The 23,693-nt window shown below is 41.2% G+C and overlaps 1 protein-coding gene across 1 annotated transcript in view; it reads left to right on the top strand.

The window, feature by feature from the left end:
• The first annotated feature begins 2,234 nt into the window (after window positions 1-2,234).
• ACTN2 (actinin alpha 2) overlaps window positions 2,235-23,693 on the top strand; it is a 67,500-nt gene continuing 46,041 nt past the window's right edge. Inside the window, exon 1 of the mRNA XM_017676341.3 lies at window positions 2,235-2,550. Coding sequence (XP_017531830.1) covers window positions 2,425-2,550 — 126 coding nt within the window. The 5' untranslated portion in view covers window positions 2,235-2,424. The remainder of the gene's footprint in view (window positions 2,551-23,693) is intronic.

The following is a 23,693-nucleotide window of genomic DNA, read 5'->3' as shown; positions in this document are numbered from 1 at the left end:
ATGTTCAACCTTTCCTCTAACTTTTTCAATATATGGAATATAGTAATAATTACTTTTAATGTTCTTTTCTACTAACTATCATGTTGATTTTGGATCAGTTCTGAGTCACTTGGTTGTTCTCATTATGAATTATATTTTCCTGTTTCTTTGTATACCTGGTAGTATTTGATACATGCCAGAAACTGCAACTTTTACCTTGTTAAGTGCTGAATATTTGTTTTCCTATAGATATTTTTGATCTTTGTTTTGGGACATGGTTAAGTGTCTTGGAAATAATTTGACACTTGTGGATCTTGCTTTTGAGCTTTTTCAGGCAGGACCAGTATGTCATTTAGTTTTGGGCTAATTTTCTTCCACCTCTGAATATTCTGTCTGATTCTCTGTGAACAATGAGATTTTCCCATCTGGCTAATGGTAGCAAGAACTATTTCTGACTGTTTATGAGTTCCAAGGGCCATTTCTTCTCATTCTTTTGGGTGCTTTTTCCCTTGGCCTCAGGTATTTTTCTCCCATGCTTTTACTGATCAAACTGGGATGCAGAGGCTCTGCAAATCAGGGCTCTCTCTCTTTGGAGCTCTCTCCTCTTCTGTAATTGGCTTAGCGCACTTTACCTGCCTTGATGTCTCTGAACTCTCAGTTGAGGAAGATCACTCAGCTATGCCTGGGTTCCCCTTTAATGTATTGCATCTTGGAAAATTTCTCTAGGCAATAATCTGGGACGACCATGGGGCACATGTTGTTTACTTCCTGTCTTTCAGGGACCATCATCCTTCCTTGTCAGATAACCAATATCTTGAAAATCGTTTTGTTTCATAATTTTTTCACCCCAGATTTCAGTTGTTTCAGGCAGGATGGTAAATTTGGTGCCTTTTATTCTGTCTCATCAGAAAACTGAAATCTCTACACCTCACTTTTGAAGACTAAGATTAACAGTTTTGTAATTATTGATATAGTTTCTAATAAAGTTTACTGATAAACTTGTTCAGAGAGTATGATTAGAATCCAAAAATATAAACCTAAAATTTAAAATTTAAATACAAGCAAACTAGCTCAATCACTATTTCTAAGAGTACTTATTCCTACAACAAATACTTAGCACTTACTATATAGTAGCCACACGTCTAGTTGCTGGGGATTGCAGCTGTGAACAAATCTCTGTCCTCATGTAATTCACACTTTAGTGAGTATGTTTTTTAAAATGTTAATGCAATATACTTGATAATTTGTTAAAAACTTTTTGCAGAAAGCTCAAAACAATAGAAGTTTTAAGGAGCAATGATAACTCCAGGCATACTTTCATCTTGAAACATGTTAACAAATTACTAGCCCTGACCTATAACAGTTGTGTAGCATCTGTGGGCAACTTATATTTAGTCTGGACAAAAACTGCAGGAGGCGAGTCCCCTGCCTAGATTCCCCAGTGCTTAGCAGAGTGTCTGGTGCTTAATAAATGCGTGATGAAAAACTTTCTACCCACTCATCCTTTCTCTTGGTTCCTACAGGGGCATAACTGATAGGTAATAGCTAGCCAGCACCATAAGGATGGAAAGGCACCATAGTGCACCACATCAGGGTGAGATGGAGTTGTAACATGAAGCTGGCTGTTTGCTCTCCATTGTCAGTTCTTTCATATTTATGAATGGCAGGGGAGGAGAGCTGACACTTGCTGCCTTTGGTTTGGCTCCTGACTTTTGAATATGGTTGGTTCAAATCCCTTGCCTTTATTTCCTCAGTTGAGGGCCAGGAAAGGAAGAATAGGGATCCTGTAGCTTTTAAACTTTACTTTTTAGAGTATTTGTGTTTGATATCTAAAGAATTTGCGGAAATATACGGAAAACGTGAATATGCAAATCACAAGTAGAAAATTTGGATGCGTTGGGGGTGGTAAAGGACCCAGACTGTGGGTGTTCCTATCCTGGCCCGCCTACGCCCAACCGCACAGGAACCGACTCAGGCACCCCCAAGTCCAGTAGCGCCGAGAGCCAGAAGGGTGGTGGGAGCCGTGAGCAGCTTGCAGCAGCCTCAGTACGCGGGGCAGAAAGCTGAGACGGCGACGGGAGAGGGGTCCCCGGGGAGGCGCTGCGCCCTTGCGCGTCGGCACGTGCTGGGAAGGCTGGCGCGGGCGGGCCGGGGCGGTGCTGGCAGGGACTGGGGCGGGGCGGGGGTGCGGCCGCGGTAGCGGCCGCGGCCACGTGAGGGGCGGTGCGAGTATTAAGCTGAGCGGCCGCTGCCGGCAGCCTGAGCTGGTACTTCGCCCGCGACCCAGCGCCCAGGCGTGCTTCCCCGAGAGGAGCCGCGCGAAGGTCACCCCGCCCCCGTCTGCCCGCCGCCCGCACCCCGCCGGCCCCGCCGCGTGTCTGTCCGCTCGCCGGTCCGTCTCTCCGAGCCCCGCGCGCCCCGCCGCAGCCCCGGCCACCGACCATCATGAACCAGATAGAGCCCGGCGTGCAGTACAACTACGTCTACGACGAGGATGAGTACATGATCCAGGAGGAGGAGTGGGACCGCGACCTGCTCCTCGACCCCGCCTGGGAGAAGCAGCAGAGGAAGGTCAGCAGGAGCCCCGTGCCCGCCGTCTGCGGGCTTGGCTCGCTCGCGCGCGGGTACCCTTACCCACGGGTGGCGCCGAGAGGGCGCTGGATGGAGGTGCAGTGTTGCCCAGTGTCATCGCAGCCCGGTGCCCCGTTAGAAAGAACACGTCCAGGGATAGGCACGAAACTGGGCATCTTTGTGTGCGCGCGCGGCAGGGTGCGAGAGCGCGCGCGTGTGTAAGTAGCAAGAGTTACAGGAGGAAGGTTAAAGGAAGAACAGTGCGGTGTACGTGTGTTTCTGTTCTATCCTGCTCCAGACCAGAATGTTCGAGTCTTAGGTCTGCCCCTGACCCGTTGAGTGTGAGACCTTGGCCACAGAGCTGCACTCTCCTGGCCCCGTTGTGTCCGTTTCTCTTTAGCCCAACTCTTCCCAAATGTAAGAGGACTATGAACATCATCAGATCATTCCGATTTTCACAGGGCTGCTCCAAAGAGTAATTGAAAATTATTTCTTACGTGTTTTGGGCTCCTTAGAAAGGGATGCTGTACGAACACCAGACATTCACTGATAAAGTCATGATTATTTCACACCCTATTTGTGGTTTATTGAGGTAAGCACATGGACCAGGGAGTCAGCCAACTCTAAAAGCTCCCTGCCCATCTTGGTTGGTGTCTCCGGGGGCCCAATGGAATATTCCACTATTTCAAGGTTTCTTGATCCCCTTGTCTACTGCAAGTAGGGAATGCTCACCAGGAGGCTAAATCCCGCCTCCTGTATGGGCATGGAGCCTGGTTGGGTCAGGCAAACCGACACAGACTTGCTAACCCAACCGTAGACGAGAGTGTCATGGTAAAAGGAAAGTGCCCAGTGCTTTCCCCTCCCTGTTTTTCTGGGAGTGGGGCAAAGTGCATTTCCCTTCTAAGGGCCTGTTTTTCAGTGAATTACCTCTGTTGACCATATGTGTGCATGGTTAGCGCTCTGTGTAGCTGCCGCTGTGGTGATTATGTGATTTGAGTGTATGAACGTGGCAAACACATACGTCCCATACTTCTCTCCCAACAAAGTTATTAGCTGGAAGGAGTGAGGTCCCATATTTGGATACTTGTCAAATAACCCAGCATTATTTTTATAGCAAGATTTCTCTTTTGTTGTCCATCCTATCTTTTAAAATACCACTTACTATTATTTTAAAGCTTTAATTTAGCTGCATTTCATTCTTTACCTTAGTCTCCTAAGATTTTCACTGTTCCTACCTTCTTGGAAAAAGAGAATGGGAGTGATAAATAGAAGTTGAGTCTATAAAGAAAACTACTTCATACGTTTTACAGATTTTTAAATGACTATTGTGAGGGAAACGCATGGCCCCAGGATTGTGAATTGTCATTTGGACTACTTGATGCACCATCAGTCAGCCAGAAGTTAAAAAGTGACTTTAATATTTAACAGTGAGTGTTTCTTTTTAAAAAAATTTTCCCACAATTTGACTTCTACAGTTTGCATGGATTTAAGAAAAAAACACCCCTATATCTTTCTTTGAAAGATTGCTTTTTTCCCTGTGAGAACAGTATAATAGTGAAGAAGTTGGACAGGTAGTCTGCCCATCATTTTTGGAAGTAATCATCTAATCACAGTGGTTTCTGTTGATATATTTTGAAAAGTATAGTACAACAGCAGGATAGAGGCTAATGTCACTTTCCAAAAGCCACATTGACATATGTCTTCTGTCATATTTAATTTTTTAACATGCTCACAATGTTTTGGGATACAATGGCATTTGTCATTTTACATTTGGAATTCCTATAGTATTATTATTATTATAAGCTATGAATATTATAAATACATAAAATAATGATTATAATTTATTGTTAGTATAATACATATTATACTTTTATAGCACTTAAAGTAATATTATTAAAAAATAGGTATACTTCTTAGTCCCAGTTCAAAATAATGCTAAAAAACTTAAAGTGAGAATTCATTTTTTCCCTAAGATTGGCTGAGTGTTGAAGATGCTGGAGGAAAACAAAATGCTCTGTTAGGACATAGACTTGAGCGGTTCCAGAAGATACTGGGGGTCTACTTTTGGTATAGAACCTAAGAAGTCAATAAAATACTGCTGAACTGTGAGCTCAGGGCAGCCAAAGCAGTGGCCTCTATTTATGTCCTATGAGACAAACTCTTGGAACAGGGCAAGGATAAAATGCCATTGTTTCTATTGTGGGCTACCTTTGCACACTTGCCATTTCAGTGATATGCTGGGTATGAGATCTGTCAACAGATGCTGGTAACACAGATGACGTTGGTAGCATTACAATGGATGGGGTGCCTAATTATATCCACAGTTCAGAGAGTCTCATGGGTATGAGACCTGTCAACAGATGCTGGTAACACAGATGACGTTGAATCCTTGCTCTCTGGTGTGGAATTCCTTGCAGTACTTCTTTTTTGTTTTTTTATGAGAGACCTTTTTTAAAATTGTGGTAAAATACATATAAAATGTACATCTTAACCATTTTTAACTGTACAGTTCAATAGTGTTAAGTATATTCACACTGTTGTGTTGTACAATCTCCAGAATTCTTCATCTTGCAAAGCTAAACTCTACCCATTAATAACTATCCATCCCCTCCCCCCAGCCCCTGGCAACCACCATTCTACTTTCTATCTCTATCAGTTTGACTTCTCTGGTTACATCATTTAAATGGAAGCATATAGTATTTGTCCTTTTGTATCTATCTTATTTCACTTGGCATAATGTTTTCAGGGTTCGTTCATGCTGTAGCATATGTCAGAATTTCCATACTTTTTTAAGGTTGAATAATATTCCACTATATGTATATATTACATTTTGTTTATCCATTTGACTGTAAATGGACATATGTGTTGCTTCCCCTTTTGGCTATTGTGAATAGTGTTGGTATAAATATGAGCATACAAATATTTCTTCATGGCCCTGCTTTCTATTTTTTTTTTTTTTGTATCTGGAAATAAGATTTCTGGATCATGTGGTAATTCTGTTTTCAATTTTTTGAGGAAGTGGAATGCTTTTCCAAAAGGCAATTCAGAAGATGTTGAATTTTAGCATGAGTATGTACAGGCATTTCAGAGTGCTCTCCTTACCTGCCAGGGTTGTTTAGTAAACAGGGGCAGGAATATTTATGTTCATGTAAAGTAGACTCTCTTCAGCAGACTTTTGAAATTTCTAGAGTTTGGTTTATAGAAGCAAGCTCCTCCTGAACTCAAGACACACATTCAGCCTTTAATTCATCCCAAGCCTAAGCAGGAGGTGACTTGTCAGGCCAGCAATGCTGAGTATGTGTGCTATCTCCATAAGCACAGGAGCTGTCCTTCACCAGACCAGGAGGCTAGAACAGACCTTTTAAGGAAGTGCCCATGTGTTTCAGTACATGAAGAATCCTTACATCCTTACTCTCTGTGTGGCTAGATGATCCATAAACTTCTCTATCAATTGTTGGGCGCATAAGAGAGTCATTTGTTTATTCCATAGAGTTCTGATTGATTTTATTAGTTTCTAAAGAAATCCAAGTTCTGCAGGTTCACCATTTAGACAGACTGATTTGCCATTCATCTTGCAGCACCTCCTGTCAGTCTTGTCACCCAGCCTAAACTGTTGTCATGTTGGGCCAGGCTGCAAGAAAGGACACATGTGTGAGAGCAGCTGCCCACAGCCTCTGGATTGAATAGTCTGGGAACCTGAGTTTGGCCTTTTTAGTGTCCTGCGGGGAGCAGTGGCTGATTAAGGGCTCAAGGTGAAGGCTCTTCTCCCCTGCACAAGGAAATAGACTCTGGCATGAATTTTTCCTGGGAGAAAGGCACTAATTGTTCTAGCAAGGTGAAGAATTAAAGAAAAGCTTGTGTGATTTTTCAGTGCCCTGAGGTCCAGATAAACCTCAGCTCTGCCTGGGACTCTTGGTTTGGCCATCAGCAAGTCACTAAGCCTTTTGAGTTTCCATTTATTAATCTAGAAAATAAAGATAAATGTTTATGTGTCTTTCTTACCTTGCAGGAGTTTCCAGGACCAAATGGTTAAACTAGTTTAGTGTGAAGGGGCTTTATACACTGTAAATATTCAGATATTATTATCCTTGTTCAGCAAATATTTGTTCATTTTATCAGGTGCTTTAATAGTAATCAGCACTATGCTTGGACTCATGAGAGATGATGAATCATAAGATTTTCTCTTTAGTGACTTTGTTCTATTTTTGTTTTATTGTGGTAAAATATACATAACATAAAATTTACTATCTTAGCCATTTTTAGGTATATAATTCAGTGACATTAGTGCATTCATATTATTGTGTAACCATCACCCAATCCATCTCCCGAACTGAAACTCTGTCCATTAAACAATAACGTCCTATTACCCCTCTATGTACTTTTTAAAGATAAGATTTATACACTTGAACACTTAGAAAATAATAAATCATTTACCCTTAAGTGCCAGATGCTTGTTGTATAAAGAACAAAAATTGTAGGAGGTCAAATGAGGAAGATCATTGTGGGTGAGAATAATGAGGAAACAGCTTTATAAGCAAGCAGGACTTAGATGGGCCTTAATTTGAGTAATATCTAAATTAGCTGAGTGGAGAAAAGGGAAAAATAGCATTCCTGGCTAGAGAAATAGAGTAAACAACCTCTTGTGGATTTTTGTTTTTTTGGAGAGGGCGTGATAAGTGTGGTGTCATCATACTGTTTATTAACCTTTTAGCACTCTGAAAGCACCCTTGCATCCATTATTTTCCAGGACCTCCTTACTTACCCTTTAGTTATGAGGGAACAGGCTCAGAGAGATAGAGTACAGAAGGAGAAAGTAATCCAGGTGGCCAGACCGGGATTTGGGTCTCCCAACTGCCAGCTCCATGTTGTTGGATGTGTCTGCTGCTCATGGTGTGTGTGAGGAAGTGTGAAGAGGAGATAGGCTTAACAGAAGCTAAATTCAGATTCGGATTAGAGAGGAAATCAGATAGGGCCAGGGTACAGAGAACCTGGGATGCTGGGGTGAGTGTGGGCTTTCTTCTCCCAGCAGTGCAGAGCTCTGGAGGTGTTTGAGCTGGGAAGGGCCATGCTTAAAGACGTATATTGTTTGCAGAATGAATCAGAGAGGGTAAGGGCCTGAGGCTGGGAGACCCAGGTAAAAAAACCTGTTATGGGACCATATGGATTAGAATCTTTAGGACTCATAGAAGCAGTAGTAAGGAAGACATCAATTTGAGAGTGATCAGGAGGGATTAGAAAAAGTATTAAATAACCCCATGTTGTTCCACGGCAAGCTGTTGTATAAATCCAGTTAAGCAGACATGATCTCACCATTAGAGCTCCAGGACTTAAAACTCAAGACAGTGGTACTGACAAATAACAAACAAACTAGTGAGGAGAGGCTGCTTATCTGCCCAGAGCTTGTGTCTGGATGGAAAGCTAAATGTTTACAAGATATGTCATTCAGTGCAGGGAGCGCTAAGGGACGAGTTATGTGTCCATATGGCCATTACCTGACAGGTGGGCTGGAGTTTCAGGTAGCCTTTCGATGTCCAGAGAGGGTTGTTGATGGGCAGGTGTGTAAAGGAAGGATCTAGTATTAGCCCTAAGAAACCTCTGCCCCAGAGGGACTGTCATTCTGAATGTACACTTGGTTTGCTGTGCAGAATCCAAGGTACAGGAGTCGTAAGGTAGAAATACCTGTCTGGTCCCTGTATCTTCTCTCTGGCACTTCGGCGGTCCTGGGTTCTGCGCTGCCCCATCAGCCAGATTCAAGGGAGAAACCTGTACTCAAAATAAGATTTTCTATGAGTGTGGGAGGAGAAATAGAACTCTTAGCTGGGAAAGTTAATTAACGCAGCTTCAGAAAACTGTCAGAAAGAGCTGCATCAGCTACTGCAGCTGGGAGACACCTACAGAAAAGACACAGAGCTGGAGTGGGCGCCGAGCTACCGTGCAGAGCAGAGGAGTCAAATTGGAATACGTTGGAGGACAGTCAGGATTGTACCGCTGTTTCCCTGGGAACGGGACTAATTCTTCCAGAGAGAACAGAAAGCAAGGATTGGGGGGGTAAAGCTTGCTAACTACTGGGCTAGACAAATGTCAAAGGAAAGCAAATCTTGAGTGCAAGAAATGGGTCTTTCTAAAGAAGTCTGAGGAACAGTTTTTACACTAACACATATCCAAGCCTGTGCACACACACACACCCCACTCCACCCCACCCCTCCCCATGATTTTCTAGATCAAAAACTGGAAGGTGTTTTTACCTGCAGTCCTACTGAGCAAATGTAAACAAGCACAGCCCAATTGTTCTTTCTTTAATTCATTTCGCAGATATTTATTATTGTCCTGCTAGGGGCCAGTGATGGAGGAGTGAGTTGATACCACCTAGGCTTTAAGGAGTTTTTACAGCCTAATTCAGGAGACAGAAAGGTCAGCAAGAAACAGAGAAGGGACACCCAGGCCAGTCAGGCTGGGGATGGAGAAGAGAGAAGGTCTCCAAAGTGCCCCTCCTGCTGATCCCCTGTCTTGGGGAATGGAAACACCCTCCTCCCTGGAGCCCAAGCTGGGAACAGAGAGTTAGGTGTGTTCCTTCCCAGCTCCTGTGGAGCCTGCCCTTCCTCCCAGTAGGTGTTTCCCTGGGTTTCCTCCCTGGATCGGGCTGCAGCCTCCTGCTTCAGCACCCTTCCACAGGTCATATAACTTCAGGTCTCCTCCACGATGCTGGCAGGAATGAACTTTATAAAACAGAGGCCTGGCCAGGGCATTTCCTGCCTAAAGTCTCTCTGTGGTTCTTACTATCTGCAGGAGAGAGGTCAGACCTCTTGAGAGTGGTTTGTGAGGCCAGGCCTGAGCTAACCTCAACTCCTCTACTTCCCTGCAGGTTCCAGAAGACCCAGCCCTGCCCTCACCCTCACCATGTTACTTGCCCCTTTGCCTTATGCCCAGTCCCTACCTCCCCCACCCCTCCTGGGAGTTCTGCTCCTTCAGGCCACTCCTCTGGGAGGCCCTTTAGAACATGGGTCACCTGGAGTCTTGGTCTCCCCTCAATGCTCTTCTTTGATCCCCTGGGTCTGGCACTGGGCCTGCTGAGGGTCTGCACTCATGTTTGTGGAATGAAGGGACTGTGAGTCACATTTCTGAAAATACTTTAATATCATTCAAAATTTTAAATTTAACAACTGAAAAATTTTCTTGGAATCTTTATAATTCCTTGAGCTATTAGTATATTACCTCCCACTCACACTGGTTGTTTAATGCTTTTAAAGCATGTTTTCTCAAAGTATATTCTCAGGTCCTCACAGTGATGGAGTTGTCTGACTTAATTCTTATTCTAAGACTGAGCCTTCAAAGGCAAGCTGCTAAAAAAAATCCTTGGAATTTAGGGAATTTTTGGAACTAAAAAAACATCATACATGCAGATTTGTTTAAATTACAATAAAATATGTTACCATATTAACGACCAAGGTTCCAGTAACCCTGATTGATTTGAAAAGACATTTTTTTCTAGATGAAAAAAACGCATTCAATTAGTAAAGAAAATCCCAAATTGATTAGAGACTCAGATAAGTATACATTTAAATTTGTATTTTTGTATATGAAAACATGGTAAAAATTCTTTTTCAGAAGGTGTGCTCTGCGTCATAGTAGTGGAACTGGGAAATAGAGAGTAGGTGCAGGGGATTCTGAAGAGTGTGTATGATCCTGGAAAAGAATCTGTGTGAGCAGAACTGATAGGTGCCAAGTCCAAAATAAGACATTAGCATGACTTTCATTGTTTTGTTTGTTTTTGCTGGGGGGGTGGAATGTGTCAGTGACAGTCCCTAGAAATGACTGTACATTGAAAATAGGTTCTTATTAGTGTCCATTACAACCTTTTCATTAAAAGGCGCACTAGCTTGGAAGAAACTCTTATGAGGACCCCGTGGACAAATAGGCAACTGTGAGATTGTTCTGGGGGAATGAGGAACAGTATTTAATAGGAATACATAGACAATTATAATTGAGATTGGCAAATCAAGAAATCCTATTTTTTGGAGTCATAAGGAGACATTAAGTTACTTGAGCATAGTCAAATGAGATGTAAAATAATAATTTAGAAGGTAGGTAATCTCATTGCTCTTCATAAAGATTGAGATACATGTTACAGGTTGAACCACACGAAATTCTCAATGCTGACCATTTTGACCTCTAAAAATTGCAATTTCTTATGGTTCAACCCAAGAAAAGCACGTTACCACTATTGTCGCACTGAGTTTGAGATCCTTGACCAATATCACACAATAGCTGAGCTTTAAAACTGAATTGTAATCATCTCTATAGCCTTATCTCTTATGTCCTTGGCATTCATTTGGGAAAGCAAGGTGGGTGTTGGGTTTTGTAGAAGTTAAATATGTGATGTTTGAGTAGCACAGAGAGGGCAAATAGTGGATTTGTGGCATCTTACTACACTGGTGGACAGTGACTGCATTGGGATATGGGTGGAGACTTGATAATATGGGTAAATGTAGTAACCACATTGTTTTTTCATGTGAAACCTTCATAACAGTGTTTATCAATAATACCTTAAAAAAAAAGTGAGGTTTCGATTGAGGGCTGATTTCCAATGGAAATATCAAGGATAAAAGGCCAGGCTAGGAATTTAGCTTTAGGAGTTCTCTGGTCAGAGGCAACAGTTGAATCTGGAGGGACGGAGAGCGGAAGAAGATGCACCTGGAAGGCTCTGAGGTGCGCTAAGAAGGGCGGCCTCCAGGATGAAGCAGCTCTGACCTGGACCTGGACGCATCTACTGTCTGGATGAAAACCTGTGTGCATTTGGTGATTTGCAACTGCGTGAGTGGTGGAGATAGCTTTGATTTTCTTCCTGGAGCAATCTTACCTTGGCATTCCACTGGAACCTCACCAGTCAGTCTGAATCTGGCATTTGAATCAGTTTAGTTGCTGGAACAGAATCTCAGGGATTTGGTACTGTGGAATAGGTATCTTCTAGCTCATGAGATAAATTATGCTGTCAAAGGAAGTGAAATGGTATAAGGAATTATTTATGGTGTTGTGCTCGAGTCTGACATAAAAGCCTCCCACAATTGGAATGGCCAATGGTAGGCTTTACTGAGGAAGACTTCACTGAAAATTTGCAAGGGTTACTGAAAAGAGTAGCATTTCTTTCATCTTGACATCCTATGTATAGAATTTAACCCTGAGATAGCTTTCCTTCTTCTACCTTATCATTTATAAAATTAAGGACATGAAATGAATTACTGTCCTCAGTTAGGTGTTTTGGTTTAAGGTTTTAAAAAAATATCAGTGTTTTGGTATTGGACAGTATTAGTCATGAAAATGATAGATGACATCTACAGGATTGTAATCAATTGAGAGATTTCCCATAGAGGGTAATATTTTTCTATTTTGAAACAAACACATGTGAGTGGAGGCCAGAGTGAGGGTCAAGTTGGGCTGGGATGTGGGGAGAGGTACTAGTTGGGAAAATGCAAACCGTGTGTTTTACATTTTGCAAACTGTATAATTTCTATCCTGTTATTGCAGTTTATGAAATAGATGGTGGCTGAGTATATACATCATTGGGTGCCCTGATCTTCTTATATTAAATTTTGGGACAGAGAGATGTTTTGTTCAGTATAACACCAAAATGAAAAGAATTCCAAGAAGGCAGTTAAAGTGATATTTTGCTCTGTTTTTTTGCCAGTGGAATAAGAAAAAAGAGCAGGAGGGGATTTGGCACATTTTTCTTAGTATTTCAAAGTATTCACTGCATAGGGCAGAGCAGCTGTTTATTGAGAATTGCCAGGTACTGTTTTAACTGTAGATATTATTTTATTTGATCCCCACAACAGTCATGAGAGATGAGTATTTGTTATCCTCATTTTTTAGCTAGGGAAGTTGAATAACTTGCCCGAAGGTGGTTGAGGGTGGGAAAGTGGTAGCTGGAAAATGCACAGAGAATTTTGTCTAAATTACAAAGAGATATTATGTCTCACAGATGAAGTTTTGTAAAATGTGGACATGCTAATTACTTTATTACGTAGTGCAGTCTACAAGTGGCAGAGCTGAATCTCAAATGCAGGCTACTTAACTCAAAAGTGCTTCTAACTACTAAACTTCTGTCTTTGCTGCTTTTTGCTCAGGTCTGTCACCAACAACCTAGAGCAGAAGCCTGGGATTCAGTATTCCTAATTTCTCACTTATCAGTAACCTACTGCTTCTGTGGAAGAGGTGTGTGTCTGGATTTTTAGTTTCTAAATTGCTACCACTAGGAACATCTGATGAGAAAGAGAAAACTGAATTTTGAAGCATGGTAAATATTGTCATTTAAGTTTTTTTCCAAACCAGCCTCTAGCAGGTGCTTTGTCCAACAGAAATGCTGAAGTAGGACAGAAGGGATGCCAAGAAAAGCCAACTACTCCTCTCATATGGACTCTTATAGGACATGCCATTAAGGGCATATCTTTGGAATTAACTGCTGGTCTGAGTGACTCAGTTCCAAAAGTAGCCAGAGTTCAGGATGCCTAAGTATTTGAGTCAACTCCTTTTGGGAACTAGAAAATGAGACTTCAAGAGGTAGCAAGAGCACAGATTAGAGTTATCCTCCTACAGGCATGATGTCTTAGTGGACAGGAACATGCTCTGCAATTTGGGCTCCACAGAGAAGTGGCCTAACATGTTGTGAAATGGAATGGGGATACCAAGGACTCCCTTTACTTTACATTTTAAATACCCTGCTTTTCTTTTTTCTTTTTACTTTAATTAAAGAAATTTAATTTCTTACTATGAAAAATTTCAAACACACACACAAGCAGAGAGAATATTAGAGAATATTGTGAACCCCTCTGAATCTAACTGGCCAAGGAAAACCCCAGTTTCATGAATAGACGATGCCCAAATCTTTTTTTCTCCCAGCTTTATTGAGGTATTGACAAATAAAATGTTGTATGCATTTCTAGTGTACAATATGTTTTGATATATGTATACATTGTGAATTGATTACCAGGGATGTCTCCTCTAAACAGGAAAAAAAATGTTTATATGTTCAACAAATGTCTTATTCACTAAACAAAATTTTGAAAGAAATTGGCAGGGAGAGCCGAACAGCTATAGTGAGTCAATTGTTGCCTGCTCTACTTGTACATCTCCCCTGACCTCCAGATTCTCCTAATGATTTCTCATGTTTTTTACAATATAATTGTCTGTTCTTAAAAACTAAAGTTTCTCCACACCTGCCTTTCCAGAGATTTTTAAAGGTGACTAATATTTTAAAGGTGAATTTTGTTAGACAATAATCTTGTCTACTTCCAGCAAGTCCCCTAATGGTGAATTTCAGATCCAACAGCAGAAGAGGGTAGAATTCTGCTAAGGGAGCGCTTCTGGCAGAGGTGAAGCCTTGCAACATCCTGTAAATGTGGATGGTTACCCACTCTTTGTGCCCAATTATAAAGTCAGTACTGATTGAATGTATGCTATGTGCAAGGAGTGCTTCCATTCTCTTGCTGCAAACTGATCTCTTCAGCCGACCCTGTAACCTCATTTGGGTTTACTGGTCTGGTCTTCTCTTAGCTCTTATGACCATGGCTCCTCCTGCTTTGCCCGGTGAGCCTGTGTCTGAGACAGGAGGTGGAAACAATGTCTGAGAATGCTGAGTTTAATACTTCTGCATCTTTATTCCCTCCGCCACCCCCAGAGTATAGCTGGAGTAAGGAGAGAACAGACATTTAAAGGGTTCTTGGGCAAAGGTTATTTTTAGGAGCGGTCTTGCCAAGACTGCTTCCAGGGATTTTATTTAGACAAATATCAAGCCCTTGTCTGCTTTGATATGGAAAAATTGCTAGCGTAATCCTGGAAGTGATGGGGGGCTGCATGCATACCACAGTTCTGGGCTCCCTCATTCCTCACAAAGATTCTTGTTTTATTTTATTGTTTTATTTCATCTTATCTTACTGTTCCCCCAGCTTTATTCAGGAATAGTTAACATAACATTGTTTAAGGTGTACAATGTGTTGCTCATGTCTCAGGGCCTATATTTTCATGAAAAGAAATGAGGAAGGAGGGGGCGTAATTTCAGAGGTGGGGGAACTTACATCCAGGTTTGCCCAGGACATCCATCCCCACTTGTGACTGTTGTCCCAGAGACTTTAGAAGTAGGGTGTCCTTTGACTCTTAGATGTGGTCCAGTTTAGAGTACAGACTTCGGCCCCTCTGTTCTGAGGAAAGATGCAAGGCAACCTCAGAGATGGTTAAAATAATGCTGAGTCCCAAGTAATTTATATACAGGATAGTAATGACTTTCCTCAAGTTTATTTCTGAACCTTAAAAAAATGCAAATACTGGTGAAGTGAGATTTCAGATACTTTTTCTCATTTAAGTACCAGAGTCTAGTAATTTCTGAATCTTCTAAATCAGGAGTTCTTTAGGAGACCAAGCCTTGCAGACAGCTGTGGCAGGGAGAGATATGGGACCACCCTCCTCCCTGGAGGCCTCCTGTGGGCCAGCTTCCCCTCTGAAATACTTTTGGTATTTTATATGCTATCTATATAGTTTTGTAAATATTATATATGCTCAGACTTCAGACAATTTGATATTAATATGTGCTAGGCTTTAAGACGCTTAGTTGTTTGGAAAAACTAAGGGTTACACATTCTATAAATATATGAGCCTGTCACCGTCAGAGCTCTCGATTTGTGCTGGCAGTTTAAATCTTCTCTTAAAAAAATGATTTGTGTTCAGACATTTGAAAATCTGGGAATGGAGTGGGGACAAATATAATTACTGTATGATAAAATCATGTTTAATGTAAAAAATCCCCATGTTTCTATAATCAGACATAGGTTGAACTGTCCCCATTTAGAGTCCTTTAAGGACTTGGTAAGGAAGCAGGAAAAATCTTGTCAGAAATACCTGGTGTATGACAGTTGGTTCTATTGCTCTAACTGGTATCTGCGTAACTGGATATGTAGGACTCCAGAGGATTTCTATTCTGCGGCCCTTAATCTTGGACAGTGTGTACCTCCTCCATTAGAATTTTAAAATGTGATGTTGAAATAGGGATTTTAACATGAAACTTCAAAAATCTAGAAGTAGCGCTTCATTAGCTGATTAATCTAGTTAATTCAGAAATCTTGCATTGCTGGATTATATCCAATTCAAGTAGGTTATATCCAATCCTTATTCAGGTAAAAATAAGGAGAATTAATGAAGTAAAGCTAGCTAACATAATTATAGATAACCAGGAAAGAGTGAAGACTTTCACTTTTTAAAGATACATTTAAAAATAATTGCATAAGTCATACTTGTTCCTTGTAGAAAATACAGATACATTTTTGAAGGTCACTTGAAAAAAAATAGTGTTAACATTTTGCCATATTGCCTGCTAAATCACTTAGTGCTATGGTATAGGAGCATATATTTATGGGTTTTATACTATAATACATAATTGCCCGAAATGGCTTAAGATACAAAGCCTTTATTATATACTTGTGTGCAACTTTCCATTCAGCATGAGTCCTAGGGAAGAACTTTTCGATGGAGGAGATCCCAACCTGGTTCCCTCCAGTGTGGAGTGGGCAGGAACAGCTTCCCCATTTTTTTTTATCATTCTGTTAACCAGAGCTTTTCCCATCTGTACACCTGCTTGACTAAGGGCTCGTTCTGACTTAGAATTATGCTGTTGTCCAAAACACCAGTGCAAAGAATGTGTATTTCAGAGAGCTGTTTCATTCTAAATGAATACTTTAATCTCTCTGTGTAGGCAGCCATTCATTTCAGTCCCTGAAAATACTAACAGTATGGTGAACTTGAATTAAAGAATATTTATCTTGCTGTCTTTGTAGTACAAGCTGCTTCCCTAGTCACTGGGGTGGGCTGAGGAGGGGAAACAGTTTGCTTCTCTTGAAGCTTGAATTCACCCTCAAGGAGAGAATATTGAAAGGACAGTAAATGGTGCTATTGCCTAAAACTGAGCAACAGTTGGGTCTGCCCTGTCACGGAGCCACATCTTGCACGTAATTTCCCAGGCTCCAAGGGAACAAGTTATTTTGGGAAGCGTAGCTCAGTATCAATCATATGTAAGGCTGTTTGTTCAGAGCCTGAAATGCTTGCTTACCAGAAAGTCCTCAGAGGAATTCTCCACGTAGGTTGTGCCAACTTGGGGGAGGCAGGTGTGACCCTATCGAACTCCCAGCCAGTGGCTAAGTCAGGCTCCTGGCCTCCAGATTTCTCTAAGCTCGGATCACCAGTCACCAGTAGCTTTCATCTGATTCTTTGAGCTTACCATTTTTTTTAGCCTCTCAGAGCAAAAATGACATAGAGTTTGATTCTTAAGATACTTGGTTTGGTTAGTTTAACATATGCTTCCAGCCCTAAAATAGTTCAGGAAGAATCTGCATATTTCTAATCTTAACTCTTTTTTTTTCCATTTAACAGTTAAAATGGGGAGTTTTATCAGGATCACTTGTTAACTGTCCTTTAGAAGAGAGAATGCTATAACTTTTCTTATAATTAAAATTTTGTTTCAAGAATTTTAAAACACCCGTCAGAATTAAAGTAGAAATAGCTTGGATTGCAAACTAGCATTTGGACCAATGGCTCAGAGAAATGTTCAGTGTCCTTGCTATGTTGCTTAATTCTACCTTGAGGATTATAGACATAGAGATGAGTAATTGCAGCTGAAAAATAAGAATTAGGAAAATGAGTAATAAGGACTCCTTTAAGTGATAATAAAATGTTTGTAGGAAATTTTCTTGAGCTGGAAGGAAATTAACAGATGGAAATACTTTAGTTTCTAGATAAATGTAAGATCTTTATGAAACAGAGAAAAGTGCTAAATAGTTCAACCCAAATCCAGTATTATTGTGGTGATTCATACAAGAGGGAACATGGGGACACATATTGGATTTGAAATGGAGAGTTTGACATGGAAAAGGAATGCAGTAAGCTGAGACTTAGGGCAGTTGTCATTTCACAGGACGAGGGAAGCACACTGTAATTTAAGATCAGCAAGTCATAGACTTCAATTAGTTCTGTGTCTCATTCTTGTGTATTTACTATTCTTTGTCTTCACCGAAGTCAATGAAATTTAGATTGGAATAGTTAGCATGTTGGAATGTTGACCTTTTTCAGAAGAAAGACTCTAAAACTAAATATTAAAAGACAATTCTTAATTAAAGGTAAAATCATGACTCTCCTACAGATATAAAACTGAACACCTGTCAGAGATGTTACGTAACTCATGATGTTAATGAGGAAAGTGGATAGGCATTACAGTCAGTTCAAAAGAAAACTGAAAGAGTAAGCACATTTATAGACCAGCAGCAGTGAAACGAATGTCTAAATGGAGACAGGCTTTTTTCCTTGGGAAGAAGATTGTCCTTGTTCAGAGCAGAATGGATTTCTTTTCTATGGACAGGAGTTATTTTGTGGTACACTCAAGTTATCTGTGACTTAGAGTTGCACAGTAGTGAAGAAGGGGTGCTGTAGACATGCACAAGTTTTCCATGGAAGCCCAGATTTTTCCCTATATGAAGTAGCCTTAATTGCCATTTCCCCTTTCCAAATTCCGTTTAGTTTAATCTGTGCTGTCCTTTCTGGAAGTTATGGCAGTGATTCCACCTATCAGAAAGGTGACTTCTCAAACAGGTACTACTGGCTAGATTTGCCTTTGTTAAAAAAAACCTGAAACACATTTTTTTCCTGTTAGGCAACCTCAGAGTTTTTAGCACCTTTCTTTATGTATTCTGAACAGCCCAGGAAGTAAATGGTGATTGAAGCCTAAAACTCATGGTTCAGAATTTCTGATTAAAAGCAGGCATGGATAGACTACCTGTTCAAGTGCCAGGTAAGCATCTCTAACCTCCCCACTTTTGTATCATCCATTCGCCGCCTTCTATTGTTAGATCCCCACAGCAATGAGGTTGCCTTTTATTTTTTACATGATATTTCTTTTATTTTTTGCAAGATTATAGAGTCTTTTTTTTTTTAACATTTAAGGATTCTGCAGTTAAGTTTGACATGACCACAATTTTTAAAAACCTATAACTTGAGCAGATCAGATTTTTAGCTCCTTGGTCTTTTTTTTTTTTGATCCCTCCAAAAACCTGATTGCTGTCTCTTTGATCTGTCCCAGGAAGTCTGATAAGTAAGATCTTATTCAACCAATAGTTAGAGTGCCAGTATGTTCCAGGCACTGTCTAGAACAAAACAAAGGCCCCTGCTTCTCCAAGGGTCCCTCTCACCAGCATTCTATATTGTTCAGGTGGTGGTGTCACACACCAGGTAGTTCTCTGACAGTGTTCTTCCTGCTGCCCTGCCTAGTCCTTACAGGACTCTAGCAGTGACAGCCTCAGTTAGTTGTGTTGTTTGTGGGCTTTCCTACCCTTTAATTTGAGAGCGTTTCCTGATATTGGAAATAGAAAGAGATCCTGAACCCTGCCGGCTGGCAGAATGTGTCGAGGGTGAATCAACAGAAAAAGGCTGCCTCTCTATTTTTTCTCCTTGCCTTGGAGTAATTACATTTGTATTTATTGTATTGTATTGTATATTGTACTATTAGTATCCCTGAAACTCAAGTTACAAGCAGTATTTTGGTACTGTGGAGGTACCAACTTAATTATGACTGAAATCACCCCAGTTGAGATGTGAAATACTGAAAATTCGAGTAGGTATTAGTTCTCTGTGTGAACACAGGTGCACCAGCTGGGTGCGGGCAGCCTTAGGTGATGCAAAGGTGAAGGAGGTAGGATTAGAGGCTACTGTGTCCATTTTTGGTTCTTAGATTCATAAAATGTAAGTTTGCAGGCATATAAAAGTCTGAGAAACCATTTGAAGGCCTTCTATTTGCAATGAAATGCAACGGGATTTGCCTTTTGACAAGAGTTAATTGTAAGGCTCTTTGTATTATGAATCACATCCTGATTCAAAGGTAGCTCTTGGTATTAGTTGTTCTTGGGAATAAAGTCTTTAAAAAAATCACACGGGCAAAATTTTTACCCTTATCAGCAAATACCAATGTTCTGAACACCTTGTGCCTTGAGGAAGTTAAGATGTGCGAATGATGCTTGTTGTTTCCTGACCAGTGTGAATAATTAGGATAAACCAGGTAACAGTGAAGACCCGGCATTGTTCTGGGTGCTTGGATCACAGACCTTCTTGCAACCCTTTTCTGTCTGTGTACAGCAACAATTTAAGAAATGTGCTCAGCAACTTAATTATTGGAAGTGGAATATTTCCTATACTCACCTTAAATTGCAACTATAAGCTGTCTTTATTTTTCTATGCAATGGCTTAATCCCCTTTCATTTCATATCCCAAGCACCTCAACATTTCTTTGAATTGCTATCACTGGCTGCTGTTCTTTTGTGTTTCTATAGCATTTATATTTCTGAAATATTTTGCAGTCTCTTTAATTCATCATACCTCACAGCACACTAGTTGAATCAGTAGTGCCTTGGGGGAAGAATAAGCCACAGGAGGGATGAGCGGACTTGCCCACAGCAGACACTGAGTTGGTCACAGAGCTGGGCTTCAGATTTTAGGGCCTCTGATTTTCAGGGACTGCTACACAAGCTGACACATGCCATGATATTGAGCAGAATCTTGGAGACTAAACAGAGTTCTGCGGGTGGAGAATACAAGGGCTACCCACTGCATAGTTAGATGCCTGGTTATGCAATTTAGGAGAACATTAGGGCCCGAATGGACTTCTAAGACATCTGATAATTGATTGTAGCACATGCAGAGAAGTAACACTCTTGTACTTACTTGGTTGAATTGAATTTTTAAAATACTGTGTAAGTAGTTGAAAGGTATATAACTTGGACACTGGGCAACTTTGAAGTTTTGGAATGTTTTCAAGATCAGATGATTGATATTCAGTGTTCTCTGTGCTGAAGAGTCAGTTGCCACTGAGAGTGACTTCTGGGTCCAGAGAACTTCCCTGGTGTTAGTGTAAACTCCAACAGAAGCCCTTTATAAATGTTTCAAAAGATTGAGTGTCTGAATATTTAAATTTAAGATCTATTGTTGATTTCTGGTGTGACCCATTGTAGTGTTTATGAGGGTCACTCTGTCATTCCTCCTTTGATGTGTGGATCAAGGTCTTCCTGGATGAGAGGACTGTGAAGCGCTGCCAGGCTCGTGGATGCAGGAATTTCGGTCCCCTTAGAGGAGTGGGCTCCTACTCTTTACAAGGGCAGCATCTCATTCCTTAGGTGCTAAAACTGAAACTTATACTTCAGAGAAACAGCTCTGACCCTCCTCTCTTACCTTAACTGCATATTTTACAAACATGTGCAGCTTTCTAGACACCCCTCACACACACACACACACACACACACACACACACACACACACACACACACACACACACACTTTCCTAATACTTAAAAAGAACCAGGAAAGCAATTAGAAGGAATCTTGGCAAATTGGGAATTTATGAAGTAGAAAACAAAGCACTATTAAAGTGATTCTTATAAATAGAAAAATAAATGGAGCATTTTTAGAAAATCAACTTAAGAAACCACAGAGTGTTTTTTAGTAGTTTTATTTTTACGGGAGAGGGTGTTAAGAAGCATCGTGATAGGTAATGTTGCCCAGTTGGTTTTCATATTTTTGTCCTCCTGATAACCTTTTGAGCTACTTCATAAAGTTGATCATAACAATTACTATTCCTTTTTTGAAGCTGGGAAAGTGTCAGGGCATGAAGGACAAATAATTGCATGGTGTCAGAGTCAGAAATAGAATCTGAGTTCTGGGCCATGGCTGCTGATTGGATGGGCTCCCTTGTCCTTGCAGCCCTGCTTACCTGGGGCTCAGGTGCCCACCCCACAGGATGCAGGCCAGGAATCTACACAGTGAACCTTGTATTGTCTTTACTCACTGCAGAAAGTAAATGTTATGCAACCTCAAAATCACAGAACACTCTGACAGTGCCCCAAACTATTTTCGGCCTGGCAGACAGTGCTGTCTTATAAGAGTGCATTTAATAACTGAACGCTCTTCAGCCCTGCCTACCCCCCAGCCTCAGGCTGCAGGCTCTGCTTGAATCGCCCAGGCCTCAGTAGACCCTATTCTGTTTCACTCAGAAAACCTTCAAAAGCTTTTTTGAGTCTCCATTCCAGGGATCTGAAATCAGTATTTTATGTAATTATTACTAAAGTAAAAGCTGATTTAAAAAGCATAAAGGAAATTTATAGTGTTGTGTTGCCAAATTTTCTGTTTGGGGAAAATGGAATAGTAAATTGAACAGTCTTAGGGGTGTCAGCCCAGGCCTAAAACCTTACTGGTAAAAGAATTAATAATTAACTGACAGCATGCAGTGGGTTCATACTCAGAGAACTGTGCCAGACTCAGTATTGATTTTGTTTTTTTCCTCATGTGTGTATCCAGGTAATAATCTCTTCCAGGTAGAGATGTGAACTTGTGTTGTATAAATAATGATATAAATAATCACAGTCATTACTCGTTTTGATTAAAAGCCCCTTTTCCCCTTATTTCTGTGCATAATCTACAATGTAGGTTATGTCTATAGGCTTAATTAACTTAAAAAGAAACCAGATACAAATGCATAGCATTTGGTAACACAAGCTTATCTCAACATTTCAATAGGGACATAAGTGTTTTTTTGCCATTCAGCACTTGGTACTGATTGTCGTATTATAGAATTTAACTTTGAGAAGGACAATAGTCTTATAGTTGCTATGGACAGGGACTGCTAACAAGTTCTTTATGAAGGAAGGAATGGCCTTGCCTGCCATTGAATGGGGCTAACAATTCTTGCTAACAGATATTCCTGGCAAACTCCTTGGACTGATATTTTTCTCAACTGCCATGTTTTGGGGACTGAGGAACATTTTCTGGGCCCCTAGGTTATGTTCAGGAAAATAATGGAGGAGAGACTACCAATGGTTTGAGTATCCCTCAGACTTTCTGCTGGAGCTCCAGGCCCTCCTTTGCTCCCTGTGGTTGGAGCATTTCCTGACTGTGGCCAGCGAGGGCCTGTGTGGGCACGGAGGCCAGGCTGCACCTACAGGACTGCCTGTTCTGGCCTGTGACTCATGGGCTGTGATTTCTTGGGTTTTGAGAAGAGAGGCTAATATTTGTTCCCCTTATCAGCAGAATATACATAGTGAGGCAGTGACTTCCACTGTCTTTGCTTCTTTTCTCTGTGTCTTGAACAGCCTTTCCCTTACTTTTTTGTTGTGAGCTTCTGTGGAAGGTGATAAGGACTAGAAATATCAGCCTTTCCTTTCTGGAGGTTCAGCTGTTCTTTGACTTACGGTGGGGTTACATCCCAACAAACCCATCTTAAGTTGTAAATATAGTAAGTTGAGCATACACTTAATACCCCTGACCTACCGAGCCCCACAGCTTAGCCTTGTCTACCTTAAATGTGCTTGTAACACTTACATTAGCCTACAGTTGGGCAATAACATCTAACACAGAACCTTTTTTATAATGAAGTGTTGACTATCTCATGTAACATACTGAAGGGCATCCTGAAAACAGACAGCAGAGTGGTTGTGTGGGTACAGAACTGCTGTCAGTGCAGTGGCTGGTTACCCATGTGACTGCATGGCTGGCTGGGAGCTGTGGTTCATTGCTGCTGCTCAGCATCCCAAAAGTGTCTATCATGTATCACTAGCCCAGGAAAATTGGAAGTATGGTTTCTACTGAATGCACACCATTGTAAAGTAAAAAACCATAAGTCGAATTGGGGACCTTCTACAGTGGTTCTGTGGTCCCCCATCTTGAGTCTCTTAGGATGGCTCTGAAAATTTTTTCTGTGCCTATTTTTGAGATGCACTTAGCTGTCCTCCTGGAGAAAAGCAGAGGAAAGTTTGAGTTGGGAGCAAGCAAGGAGGCTGGAGGACCTCCGGTGTGAATGAGCAGCTGCTGAGGTGAGCAGGGCCAGGAAGTCATTGGCCCCTTTCCTCAGTAGTCCAGGTCTGCTTCACTGAGCACTGTTTCTCTTGGGAAGGAACATCTGGCTTGTAGTCTGGTTTGATCCAAGCAGCCTACCTCCAAAACCATGTGGACCTACCTTCATTCCATTTTAGTTTTCTGAGATTTAGTTCTCATAAACCTTAAGCATGTTCCCATCAAACAGTAGGAACATCCATGAAAAGCCTCAGGCAGAATGTGTGAGGTTTTTTAGCTGCTGC

Source organism: Manis javanica, chromosome 7, assembly GCF_040802235.1.
Source record: "Manis javanica isolate MJ-LG chromosome 7, MJ_LKY, whole genome shotgun sequence".
Taxonomy (NCBI): Eukaryota; Metazoa; Chordata; class Mammalia; order Pholidota; family Manidae; genus Manis; species Manis javanica.
The sequence above is the reverse complement of the archived record's forward strand: the minus strand, read 5'-3'. Positions and strand labels throughout refer to the sequence as shown.